We start from the raw sequence: 14320 nt of genomic DNA, 5'->3' as shown, positions 1-14320 counted from the left end.
ATCGCTCCAGTGCATGGCTATGTCTCTTAAGATTTCTGATGTTGTCAGTCTGCCATGGTTGTAATAGTCGGGGCCTAATACTTTGTGTAGTTAGAGGAGCAAGTGAGTCTAGTGTGGATGAAAGCGAACTGTTGTAGACAGCAGTGGCCAGGTCAGGGCAGGACAGGGGAGAGATTCTGTCATAGAGGCGGTCAGTTGCAGAGTGGAAAAGAGAAGAGTTTAAGTTGTGAAGGTTTCTGTGGGTAATTGTTTGCTGCTTGGAGGGATAGGTGTTTAAAGACGAGGACACTGTGAAGGTGATGAGATTCTGATCAGAGAGAGGAAAGGGGTGTTTCTGAGCTTGTAGGGAGTGCAAAGATGGGAGAAAACAAGGTCTAATGTATTCCCATCAGAGTGAGTGGAGAACTGTGTCCATTGTATTAAGGCAAAAGATGAGGTTAGGTTGAAGAGTTGGGATGTAGCTTGGTTGTTCACATTAATGGGGATGTTAAAATCTCCAAGAATGATAGTGGGTATTTCCAAGGAGAGAAAGTAGGGTAGCCTGGGTAGCCAGGCAGACAAGTAATCAAGAAAAAGGGACACCAGTCCAGGAGGCTGGTAGATCACTGCAATCCTCAGAGAAATAGGAGAAAACAGGCGTATGCAGTCAGTTTCAAAAGAAGAGAAGCATAGAGAGGGAGGCTTATGGAGGACTTGAAAGGTGCTCTGTGGGGATAGAAGCAAACCAACTCCACCTCCTTTCCGACCACTGCGTCTGGGTGAGAGAATCCAGAGAAGGCCTCCATAGGAAAGTGCCGCAGGAGAAGAAGAATCTGCTGCTTGAAGCCAGGTTTCTGTAATTGCTAGTAGGTTAAGGGAGCGGGAGACAAAAAGGTCATGGACAGAGGTGAGCTTATTACAGACAGAGCGGGCATTCCAGAGTGCACATGAAAAAGGGAGGGTGGTTTTTAAGAGCACAGGGATTGAGCTTAAATTGAGTGGATTGCGGCTATTCCTGGAGGAAGGAGGGTGCCTGGTGTGGGGGTGAGATACTGGAGGACCAGGGTTTGGGGAGATATCCCCAGAGGTTAGGAGAAGGAGGGTGAGGAAAGGAAGTTGGGAGTGGGATATATACGAGTGCACATGCCTTCCTGTCCTGATGTTTGGGTCAGCAGGTGAGTAAAGTATCAGCAGGAGGTGATGAGTGCAGTAGCAGGGAGATGGTAGCAGTGAGGGTGATATGTATAAGCTTTGGGGTGGAGCAGAGGGGTAAAGAAGTGAGATTTTAAGAACAGAGGATAGTAATATGAAAAGGAGTAGAGGGGGTTTATTAAAAGGTACATTAAAAGGAGTGGGAATCAGACTTGTAGGAGATGTTTTCCAGGGTGTTTGCTTGCAGTCCATCCAGCGTGCAGTAGAGTTCTTTGTTGTTAAAGCAGAGTTCCATCTTCTCTCCCTGGCGCCGGCATCTTTAGTGTGGGCACCCGGCTGTGACAGCTTGCGGCTTCACAGCCAGGTGCCCACTGTGCATGCGCGAGAAGCGCTGCGCTTTGTGAATTGCCCCGTAGTCTTCTGGGACCTGTCACGTGTCCCAGAAGACTATGGGGAGGGAGGACAACTTCCTTTTCCAATCGAATAGGCGATCGCAGAGGAAGTGGGAGTGGGTACCTGTCAAAATCCTCCCCCGCTCCCCTGAGGTGCCAATTCTTAATGGGGAGTGGGGGACAAAGCATTAAAGCGGAACTTACTCTTTTGGGTAGAACGCCGCTTTAAGCTGCAATATAACCACTTAAAGTATTACTAAACCCAGGACCCTGCATTCATTATATCTGGTCTCCCACAGTACACAGAACATGAAAATGCTATTATTTTTAGTAAATATAAACTGCTAAATACCTTTTCTCATCAGCAGTATATAGTAGTCTTGTGACTTCTATCAGTATCCAGCCGAGCACTGGTTAAAGCTTGTAGGAGGAGTTTTCAGTTTGCTCTAGTAGGATGCAGAACCCCTAACCTCTGTTTGGACAGCGGTGATTGGCCCTGTGGTGAACCCATGCACTCTCCCAAGAAAAAAAAACCTCTCTAGCAATACACACCAAACTGCACATGTGCAGAGTAACTCCACACGATATGTCTTATCAGGAGATAAGACGTGGACATTTGAACAAGAGGAGGAGCTGAGAAGTCAGGATAAAATGGCCTTTTTACATAATGCAGAGGATTAACCCCATAGGTTCCACAGTGAGTATAACAAACATGCTTTACTGCATATTCATGACTGATTTTACTGTTGTGGGTTTAGTAACACTTTAATGATCACCCACACACAATGCACTGCTGAAGGGCAGCCCATGCAGGCAAAGCAACATACTGGTACATCGCTGCCTGCTTCCGGGTTTAGGATGCTGGCATGCGTGCTCCCCTGCCGACACCCGCAGTGATTGTACACAGCAGGAATCTGTCAGCAAATCCCGATCAATGATGAAATGGTATGTTGATTTCGGGTTTAATACTGATTCAATCCAAATAGTAATAATACATATTTAAAAACCATGTTAACAAACCCCATTGAAAATCTACATTTATATAGCACCAACAATTTATTATTATTATTTATTTCAGGTACTTATATAGAACTATCAATTTTACTCAGTGCTTTGCATACATATTGTGGCAGTGGGGTATCCTTCCACTGTGGAAATCACAGTGGTGACCCAGGATTCTCAACCATACAGGTTGAGGGGCTCCAGGCTGTTCTTGTAATGCAGAGGAAACTGGTTTATAAGTTTCCTATTTGGTTTGTAAAGCCTGTTTTGGGACCTGTAGCCTGGAGATTTCTAAGAAATTTGGGATGGATGAAATCTCCAGTCCTGGGCCCATGTTTTGAGAGCACCCAGCGCGCTGATTGCACAGGTGTGTGCAGGCCTTTTTGTGGAGGCCAGGCCATGATTCTGGGCTCCACCCCGGCAGATAGGAGTCAGGAGGGCTCCACCCCGGCAGACGGGAGGTCTCTGCCTTGGAGTCAGGTGGGCTTCATCAAGGAGAGGTGAAAGCCAGACTAGCTGTGTGCTAGAGGTTTACTGTGTGCACAAAACAACCTTTTGGAAGGAGTCTGCAGGAAACAGACATAAAGCGGTATACCTGAGAGAGCCAGAAGGCTGACATTTGTTACATTTGTGTGATTGTGGATACCCCTGCGTGGGAAGCATTTTGGTTATTGAACTATTTCCTTTAAATAAAATTGGGCAAAAAGGCCCTTAAAAAGAAGCGAGTTGCTGTGTGCTTTGAAGAAGCTCTACCATTTTGAAGCGAGTTTTCACAATATATATTGTGCATTCACATCAGTCCCTAACCCTCAAGTGGTGTACAATCTAAGGTCCCTAACTTACATTCATACATACACATACTAGGGCCAATTTAGACAGGATCCAATTAACCTACCAGCATGTCTTTGGCGTGTGGGAGGAAACCCAAGCAGGCACAGGGAGAACATGCAAACTCCAGGCAGGTGGTGCCATGGTTGGGATTTGAACTGACGACCCTAGTACTGCCAGGGGGAAGTGCTAACCACTTAGCCACTGTGCTGCCCAATTTATGCAGTACACATATATATATATATATATATATAGCACCTCACATGCATACATACTGTACATAGCACCAACAATTTATGCAGTGCATAGTGTACTTTCACTTCAGTCCCTGCCCTGAAGCAGCTTACGATCTAAAGTCCCTAACTCACCTACTTTGCATTAATCTATACAATGTAGACAGGTGCTTTTGGTCTGTGGAAGGAAAAAGAATGTGCAGACTCCATGCAGGTAGTGTCCTGATGCTAACCACTAAATCACAAAGTCATTGTGGCCCTCAGTACTATTTCTGGATGCAGCAACCCTGGCAGTTCTTTATCACTAGCTGACACGATGAGTGTAGGTAATTATTTAGCAGATTTCTATTCCATAACATCCTCTGATGTAGAAATTAAAATATCCACCAGATATGTGCAGAAATATGTAGCATGTAAGAATATGGATTCTGTATTACTGATACCTGCCAGTAGGCTGCTATAAACAATGAAAAAATAATAGAAGTACCCAGCAATCTACATAAGTGTTATTCTGCATGTGTTTTGCCCAGAGGTATAAACATCCCTCTAATAGGCTTGACACAGAGTGTGAGAATCTTGTTTCCGAGTATGTTAGAGTTGCATGAAACCGTTGCTAACAAGAAGGTCATATAATCCACAGAGAACTTGCAAAGATACAAATCTATGTATACTAAGATGTATGTCCATAGAACTGTGGCAAAGAAATGCCTATGTGTTTGTCTGGAAAATGCCTTATGCCCATAATATCCTCTTGACCAGAAAATATTGTGGAATAGAGGTTTCCTAAATAATATATCAGGCTTATTGTTTTTGAAAGCATTGGCAGGAAAAAAACATTTACTGATTTCAAATCTTCACAGTTCCAAACCCTTCAGCAAGTGCTTCCTGTTTGCCAGTAGGCCGGTTGTTAATTAAAAAAAAAAAAAAAAATAGGACAATTACACAAAATAGTCCAAGAGTTCAGATTTTTAAACTTCAGATCAGGAAATAAAAGTTGCAGAGAGCCCCTGCACAAACCAATAGTTTGGCCTCCTCTTCAAGTCTCTGACCTAAAATAAGTATTCATACAAGATACGTATCTGAAACTTTCAGATAGGTATCTTGTATGAATTCTTTTCATACAAGATCAAATGTGTCACTTGGTAAGTATTACAGTGTGAGAGTCGCTACCATTTTCAGAGGAAGAGATCAGCAGTGAGTACACACCATATTTCTCTTATGACAGGCGTACAGCAATGAAAACCTGTACCACAAGTAACATGTATACAACCGCTGTTGATCTCCTTCTGGAAATTATGATGCTCTTTGATGATTCGCCTTCTCTTTAACCACTTGCCCTCCAGAGGATTTACCCCCCTTCCTGACCAGGCCATTTTATAAATTTACGTCCTTTTTTTCCCACAAATAGAGATTTCTTTCGGTGGTATTTGATCGCCTGTGCGTTTTTTATTTTTTGCGTTATAACCAAAAAAAGACTGACTATTTTGAAAAAAAAAATATTTTGGACTTTTTGCTATTAAATATATCAAGTAAAAAATGAAAAGAATGAAATTTCTTTATAAATTTAGGCCAAAATGTATTCTGGTACATGGCTTTGCTAAAAAAAATCCCAATACATGTAAATTAATTGGTTTATGTGAAAGTTAAACGTGAAAAGTAAGCGTTTATAATTGGCGGTATACATACTGGAATTTTTTTTTTTACTAGTAATGGCGGCAATCAGTGACTTATAGCAGGACTGCGGCGGGCATTCTGACACTGGGGGGAACTGACTTGGTGTCACTGACATCCCCAGTGACACTAATACAGTGATCAATGCTAATAAAAAGCACTGAAACTGTACTAATAGCACTGGGGAAGGGGGTTAACATGTGGAGCTATCAAAGGGTTAGCTGTGTGCTGTTTTACTATGGGGGCTGTGTGTGTGTTTCACTGTAAGCACACTGCTATGCAGAGCCATACAAAGCAGTGTGCAGGAGCTGACAGGGGATCTGTATTGTTTACATATAGGTCTCTCTCCCGTCGGAAATCCTTGGAGATCACCTGGTGCTGGCGGGGAATCCCCGGCAGGGACCCAGTGATTGGCAGCCATGACTGCAAATGGCAGCGCTGGTAAGGCGCACGCCCCTACCCAGAACTGCAAAATCACGTATATAAACTTGATTTTGCACACCTGTGCCGCCCTGTAGCAGTATTTCTGCTATAGGGTGGTACGGAAGCGGTAAATAATTCCTGACTTAAAAACCTTCTGTATTACTTACCCAGAGAAAGCATGTAGCAAGTGAAGTCAGACTAGGATCCCAACACGTCATCTGACGAACTGTTCCGGTCAGTGACTCAAAAAGAGAGACAGCAACACAGCTAATAAAGTACAAGTACTAATACTTGTGCATTAACTCTCTCCATAGTGCTGTTTGCTCTAACTTGCTATCCATGAGGAAATAGCAGGCATGTGGTCCGAATAGCACCTGTTGCACAGCTCCCGATGTACACAGGATGATGTCTTTTGGCACACTAGCAAAGGAAGGTCGGTGCTCCCTGTGACTGTGCAAGCGGCCTTGTGCTCCCATTTGTTGGCAAGTTACAAAACTAGTCTCAAAACTTTTTAATACCACCTCATATATCAAGGTTGTACATTGGGGTCAATACAAAATTGCTATTTCTCTTGGGGTTTCAGAACTAAACCAGGGGCGGACTGACCATTTGAAAACTCGGGCACTGCCCGAGGGCCCGGGGTCAGTAGGGGGCCCCATGAGATGCCCCTGGTACCTTTTTCATAGGCTTTTTTGAGTTTGGGCAAGGACACAGGGGCCCCATGATCCCCTATTGCCCGGGGGCCCCATGAGTTGTCAGTCCACCCCTGAACTAAACTACATAAGAAAAAACATTAGGATGAATAAATAAAGTGATTTTAAATCCTTTTTGTAATAATAAACATGTCATACTGACATCCTCTGTGCAATGGTTTTGCACAGAGTAGCTCTGATCCTTCACTTTTGGGGTCCCCTGCTGGCGCTCCTGGCTCCACATCTTTGGTGAGTGCCCCTTAAGAAGCCACTTCCTATGGGGGCACTCATGCAGCCTCGATCCCGAACTGTGCTGTCTGAATTACAGAGAGCGTGGCTCAGCCCTACCCCGGCTCCCTTGTCACAGGATTTGATTGATAGCAGCAGGAGCCAATTGATCCCACTGCTATCAATCTGCTCTGTGAGGAGGGAGAGAGCGGAGAGAGTTGCTGCTGGATGGAGATCAAGCTCAGGTAAGTATAAGGAGGGGCTGGAGACAGTGGAGAGATTTGCTGCTGGATGGAGATCAAGCTCAGGTAAGTATAAGGAGGGGCTGGAGAGAGTGGAGAGAGTTGCTGCTGGATGGAGATCAAGCTCAGGTAAGTACAAGGAGGGGCTGGAGAGAGTGGAGAGAGTTGCTGGTGGATGGAGATCAAGCTCAGGTAAGTACAAGGAGGGGCTGGAGAGAGCGGAGAGATTTGCTGCTGGATGGAGATCAAGCTCAGGTAAGTATAAGGAGGGGCTGGAGAGAGTGGAGAGAGTTGCTGCTGGATGGAGATCAAGCTCAGGTAAGTACAAGGAGGGGCTGGAGAGAGTTGCTGCTGGATAGAGATCAAGCTCAGGTAAGTACAAGGAGAGGCTGGAGAGAGCGGAGAGAGTTGCTGCTGGATGGAGATCAAGCTCAGGTAAGTACAAGGAGGGGCTGGAGAGAGTGGAGAGAGTTGCTGGTGGATGGAGATCAAGCTCAGGTAAGTACAAGGAGGGGCTGGAGAGAGCGGAGAGAGTTGCTGCTGGATGGAGATCAAGCTCAGGTAAGTATAAGGGGCTGGGGGGATCCTGTGGCACAGAAGGCTTTTTATCTTAATGAAGAGATTGCCTTAGGTTAAAAAACATTAAAGTATAAGTAAAGGCAAAACTTTTTTTTTTTTTTTTTTTTTTTTTTTTTTAGTTTTGGAATGGAGAGGATTTAGAATCCCTTGTCAATTTTTACTGCTGTCTGTGCCCTAATTAGGGAGATTCACACTCTCTATTTGTCCTGTTTTTCATTATCATCGAAAGAACATGCTAAATTTTGGGTTGTTTCCAGAAAAATAATACATGGAAAATCTTCCAATGAGGACTTGGGGGTCCTCAAGGAATTCCCTTAATTTGCAGGGATTTCCTCTCACTTCCTGTTTAGCTATGGAAGAAGAAGTGAAGGAAAATCTCCACAGATCGGGGGAAAAAAATCTGACAGGGGTTATAACCCTCCCTTACTCTATCCAAAATGAAAAAAAAAGTGTTTGACTATAGTTCTACTTTAAGTTTTTAAAACCGCTTTAATAATCATTTTTATTGACCATAACAGAAGGGAAAAGACTGAACAATTAAAATCTCCAAGAAATAAAAATGAAAAATTATTCTATGACTTATTCTCCTTTTTATAGACATTCTCTGATTTATTTCACTTCATTTTCACAGGTACTGGATTTGTTGTGGAATTTAATATCACGCGATCTTCTGTTCACATGGGAACGCTCAAGTCAGCTGATGCACAGTGATGACAAAGTTGTGTGCTCAGTTCCTTTTAAGGTAATCTCCCAAAGCTATGAAATGTAAATCAGCAATCTGTAGAATTATACATTGTTCATACTATGGGGAAAGTTTCAATTTTATTTATTTGATTTAATTTAAAGTGTAAAACCAGTTAATACAATTTAAAGAATACATCACCGAACCTCATTTATTTGCATATTTGTGGCCATCAACAAGGTATTGCCAGGTCATAATATAGAAACCAGTAATAGACATAGACAAGAAGATGTTTCTATGAGAAACATCTGACTGTCCTTGAACACCATGGTTCACCTTAGTGCATGTTGTGCAGTTGTCAATGCTATCTATCGCTTCCTTTTTTCTTGCTCATAAGCAGAGGAAAGGATTCACCTGGTCCAATGACTCCAAATCTCCTTGAGGAATAATGCTTACTTCTGACATCAAAGTGTATGTGTGTGTGCCTGGTGTATGCTCAAGTGGCCTTATCCTTGCCTGAACATCACATTGGGATGTCAAATCAGTGTCACTAACTGGAACTGTAAAAGATGAAGTCCCATTTAAAACTCAGGATAGAAAAAAGACAGCTAATGTTAAGAAAAAATGATTTACTTAAATAATATGTTTTTAATAAAGAAATATAAATGGTTATTATCTCACAGCTACATTTAAAAACATTCAGGGGAATTCATTAAGGGTATAGCAGACAAATGATGGTGTAGGCAACGGATTCATGTATCTGTTGTAAATGGGTACAAGAATTTGGGGTACACACTGCATGCAGAGGCACACTGAGACTGGAATGCCCATATGGACACTCTGTCCTCAGTGCAGCTGAGCCCTCTCCCCACCGCTGAAGATGTCATGCAGACAGTGCAGTGGCCAAGAAGTTTAGAAGCTGGGAGGGCAGAGCCTGATGGGGATTCACAGACACTAGTCCTCCCTGACAGCAGTCGGTGGGCAGATCCATAGCCAATACACAGCCTACTATTGGATATAGAATCTGTGCACTTCCTGCTCTCAATCACAATCAGAAAGTGGACCTGATGGGGAACTAGTGTCTCAGCTTTCCATCGGGTTCTGCCCACTGTTACCATCACAGATTGCTAAGAGGTTGTCGCCTGTGAAACTGATAGTGTCCTTAACAGTGGCAAGTGGAGAATGGAAGGGAGTAGCAGAGGTGTGGGCTTGCTTCAGGCTTATTTGCCCTCAATCTATCCATTACTATATTGTGCTCCAACTTTGGAGATCCTCAAAATTATAGAGTTAGGACTGCAGTACATTGGGGTGCTGTGATGTGGCCACTGCGGCTTACGTATATATTTGCAAATATGTGAAAACGAAACCCCTTGTTTTTAATGTGATTTGTTAGACAGTGTCAATTTGGTTTTGTTGCAGGTAAGTGAGCTGGAAATGTTTGTTTGTTTTCTGGCAGCCAACATGCATTCTACTACACAGTGTAAAGAGACAGACACTCTAGCCTGTCTCTTACACCAAGATAGAGTTGGTCTTAATTACCTCCAGTTTCTTTAGCTACGAACTGAAGGTATTTATACTGAACTTGGTGCAGTCATAGCACCACTATCTGAAAGTGGCACTATTAGAAACTACAGCCCTGGCCAAACATTTTGAGAATGACACAAATATTAATTTACCTGCAAGGAAACACGTGTAGTCACCATTGCTTTGCACAAAAAGGGAATCACAGACAAGGATATTGCTGCTACTAAGATTTCACCTAAATGAATCATTTATCAGATCATCAAGAATTTCAAGAAGAGAGGTTCAATTGTTGTGAAGAAGTTTTCAGTGCGCCCAAGAAAGTCCAACAAGCGCCAGGACCATCTCCTAAAGTTGATTCAGCTGCGGGATCGGGGCAGCACCAGTGCAGAGCTTGCTCAGGAATGGCAGCAGGCAGCTGTGAATGTAGCTGCACGCACAGTGAGACAAAGACTTTTGGAGGATGGCCTGGTGTCAAGAAGGGCAGCAAAGAAGCCATTTCTCTCCTGGAAGCAAATCAGTGGCAGACTAATATTCTGCAAACTGTACAGGGATTAGATTGCTTAGGACTAAGGTAAAGTTATTTTCTAGGATGAATCCCCTTTCTGATTGTTTGGGGCATCTGGAAAAAACCTTGTCCAGAGAAGAAAAGGTGAGCGCTACCATCAGTCCTGTGTCATGCCAACAGTAAAGCATCCAGAGGCCATTCATATGTGGGGCTGTGTTTAAGCCAAGGTAGTGGGCTTACTCACAATTTTGCCTAATAACACAGCCATGAATAAAGAATGGCACAAAAACATCCTCTGAGAGAAACTACTCCCAACCAACCAAGAACAGTTTGGTAATGAACAATGCTTTTTCCAGCATGATGGAGCACCTTGCCTTAAGGCAAAAATGATAATTAAGTGGCTTGGGGAACAAAACATCAAAATTTAGAGCCCATGGCCAGGAAACTCCCCAGACCTTAATCCCATTGAGAACTTGTGGTCAATCCTCGAGAGGAGGGTGAACGAAAAAAAAAAACCCCACAAATTCTGACAAACTCCAAGAATTGATTGTGCAAGAATGGGTTGCTGTGAATTAAGATGTGGCCCAGAAGTTGATTGACTGCATCCCAGGGTGTATTGCAGAGGTCTTGAAAAAGAAGGGTCAACACTGCAAATATTGTCCCTTTGCATAAATCTAATGTAATTGTCAATGAAAGCCTTTGACGCTTATGAAATGCTTGTAATTATACTGTAGGATACCATAGTAACATTTGACAAAAAGATCTAAAAACACTGAAGCAGCAGACTTTGTGAAAATTATTTGTGTCATTCTCAAAACATTTGGCCAGTACACAAATCTGCTGCAGGTGTTGGTAAAGCTACCAAAATGGGAGGCAGGAATTTCTGAATTCCCCCGATTAAATGTTGTTGCAAATAACTTTCTTGAACCATTTAGTTTACTATATCTCTAGCATACTCAAAAATATAGTTCAGAAACTAATAGTGTAAAACAAATTTGCATTTAATAAGTACAAAAATAAACAATTTCTGGGACATTGAATGTACTGGCAGCTTACATTGCTCACACGTGCTTCAGTATTTAAGATGAAAAATCTGATCATGTAAATATTCCAATTGTATAAACAAAATGTTGTGCTGGCATTTTTCTCTTTCTTTAAATCAAACGTTTTAGTGAAATGGAAGAGGAAATGATGACAACCCTTGGGAAATTATTGATCCTGTTCGACAGGGTTGTATTTTGTGTGGTTTTATCAAACAAATGTTTCTTCACTTTGATCTTTATGGCATACAGAGACAAAATCAACTGAATGATGATTTGTTAAAAAATGATCCTAACTTTGATTATAACATAAACAGCATCTGTGATGCATCAAAATAAAATGCTTTTGAAATCTCCAATTAACTTCCAAAAGACTGTTGCAAAATTGATGCTTGTTTGGTCAGATTGATACTTTTATAGATGATGGAAAAATACAGGTATGGTTCTCTTACAACTATATTCCTAGGTATAAATGCATCCATCATGTGACCTTTATCCAGCAATAATACTGAAACAAAGATCCACTGCTATGTATATTATAAACATCCTAATTGGGAATTGGACGGTTTTGCCACTGCAATCCAGTCTCACAGTTACATAAGGTTCATTTCTAAGGATGTATCATTTTGTTTTATTACTTTTTTAAATTTACAAATAAAAAAATGCACTAAATTAAATTATCTCATGATGTATCATTCTGAATGTCAGTGAATATATGTGTGATATTTATTGCTGATGTATGTAGTCTAGGACATCATAAATACTTACTGACAGATAACCTCTGTCCTACTGCTGTTCCATAATTCACTAGTTGAAGTAGTGTTAACACCATGTGGACTGTATAAACTCACCAGAGAGGTATGTACTCCCATTCACACTAACTGGTCACAGTATATTCCTATGAATGTTTTTATATCCAGTTTTGCCTTTTTGTTAGGACAGAACCACGTGGAATGCCATTTCTAACTTGCTTTTAAAGATTCAGGATTCAGAGTTGTCATACTGACCTCACCTCACCTAGTTTGTTGCTAACCTTCAAGAAATAAACAGCCAGAAAAATCTGGATTTATGTCCTGCATACTTATTCCAGGTCATCGGTTTATTAGGTAGAGAAGCAAGGATTAGAATGACACGTAAGTCAGCAGGAGCAGTGCCAATAGTTGTGTCCTTACAAGCTCCCTGTAAAGTAATGTCATATTAACCATTTACATATCTATTTAGGCCTCATTCACACAAACGTACGTATGTGTACACCCTTGCGAAGGCCAGTCTTGGACTGAGTGTAGGCAGTGTCCAATGTGTGGCCCATTTAATTGTGTTTCTGTTTTAAATCCTTCCAGGAAGGAGGATGAATTAATGTCCTTCCTGGCAGGATCTCATATATAGGATGGGTGGAGCTTAACACATGGAGGTGATTGCTGGCTGATGTGAAAGAGAGTAGTCAAGAGAATGAGAGAGGGAGAATTTATTTTTCCTTTTTCCTGGAGGTGGTTCCCCTGTAGCTGGGCACAAAAAAGGTACACTACCACACAAACAACTGAACAGAGGATGTAATGCAAGGGGGATTGTAGAGATGCTGATTACTTTATTAGAACTGTGACACTTACAATAAAATTGTGTTGGACCAAGCTTCTGGCTGCTACATTTGTTGGAAGTGAATTCTCAGTAACCTTGCTGTTGAGGAGTGGGATAGCACACGGATAGGCTATTCTAAACAGTGCATCCCATGAGGTACCCACTTGGTGCAGAAGGATCCCGGTGTACCCAACAGTGTCACAAACCTGGTCTAGCTAGGGGCCAGTGATGAATGGATAGATAGGGAAAGTGTTATCCTGGATCCACAAGAAGTCTTTAGGCTTAACGTGACTGGTATCCCCAGCAAGAAGACATGCTGTTGTCAAGAGAGACCAGGAGCATGGTGAGTGAGCCTAGCAAAATGGCTTCCTGTCACTGATGGACCATGCTTGCGGATGGCTGCAGATACATAATTCTGTGAGGGCTTTGGTTGATACTTATGGTCAGTGACTGAACCTGGATGAGCCCTGTGTATTATTATTATACAAGATTTATAAAGCACCAACAGTTTGCTCAACGCTTTACAAAATGAAGGTAGACATTACAGTTACAATAAAATTTGGTACAAGAGAAAGCCTGCTCGTTAGAACTTACAATCTAGGAGGAAGGGTTGAGTGATACAAAAGGTAATAGCTGTGGGGGATGAGCTGATGAAGGAAATAAAAGGCAGTTTACTAGTTAGAAGCAGGATAGGCTTCTTTAAAGAGAAAGGTTTTCAGGGATCATCTAAAGGTGGATAGATTAGGAGATAGCCGGACAGATTGGGGTAGGAAGTTCCATAGGATGAGAGAAGCTCAGAAGAAGTCCTGGAGGTGAACATGGGAGGAGATGACATGGGAACTAGAGAGCAGGAGGTCTTGGGAGGATCGAAGAGAGCAGCTTGGTTGATATTTTGAGACCAGGTTCGTGATGTAGCTGGGGGCAGAGTTGTGGATGGCTTTGTAAGTTGTTGGTATTTAGAATTTTATTTTTTGGGCGAGTGGAAGCCAGTGGAGGGACTGGCAGAGAGGGGTAGCAGACACTGAACGGTTGGTAAAGTGGATGAGCCTGGCAGCAGTGTTCATAATGGACTGGAGGGGAGATAGCCTATGTAAAGGTAAGCCAATGAGGAGGGAGTTGCAGTAGGTGAGGCGAGAGATAACCAGGGAGTGAATTAAGAGCTTTGTGGTATCATTGGTTAAAAAGGGGCTTATTCTGGAGATGTTACGTAGGCTGAGGCAGCATGATTTGGACAGGGATGGGATGTGGGCCAGAAAGGATAGTTCAGAATCCAGGGTTACCCCTAGCATGCTGGCATGGCATGTAGTGGTGCTATGGATCCTGACCGAGAAATCAGGGTAAGAGGCACGTGGGGGAGGAAATATTATGAGCTCAGTTTTGGATAGATTGAGTTTTAGGAAGTGGTGTGACATCCAGTATGATATGTCTGTTAGTAAATCGGTGATACGTGAGGAAATTCATGGGGTGAGCTGTGGAGTAGAGAGATAGATTTGTGTGTCATCAGCATAGAAATGGTATTGGAAACCATGGGAAGCTAGCAGCTGACCCAAGGATGAAGCATAGATCGAAAATA

At 42.5% G+C, this 14320-nt stretch overlaps 1 protein-coding gene across 1 annotated transcript in view; it reads left to right on the top strand.

Moving 5' to 3' along the window:
- Positions 1-14320, top strand: part of LOC149471981 (uncharacterized) — a 344746-nt gene that overhangs the window by 46908 nt on the left and 283518 nt on the right. The window contains exon 3 of the mRNA XM_089652739.1: positions 8053-8163. Coding sequence (XP_089508865.1) covers positions 8053-8163 — 111 coding nt within the window. The remainder of the gene's footprint in view (positions 1-8052; positions 8164-14320) is intronic.

The sequence above is a fragment of the Staurois parvus genome, unplaced genomic scaffold, assembly GCF_062004578.1.
Source record: "Staurois parvus isolate SC_StPar_1 unplaced genomic scaffold, SC_StPar_1.0 ptg000025l, whole genome shotgun sequence".
In the NCBI taxonomy this organism is placed as follows: Eukaryota; Metazoa; Chordata; class Amphibia; order Anura; family Ranidae; genus Staurois; species Staurois parvus.
Note: the sequence above shows the minus strand (reverse complement) of the source record. Positions and strands in the feature narration are given on the sequence as shown.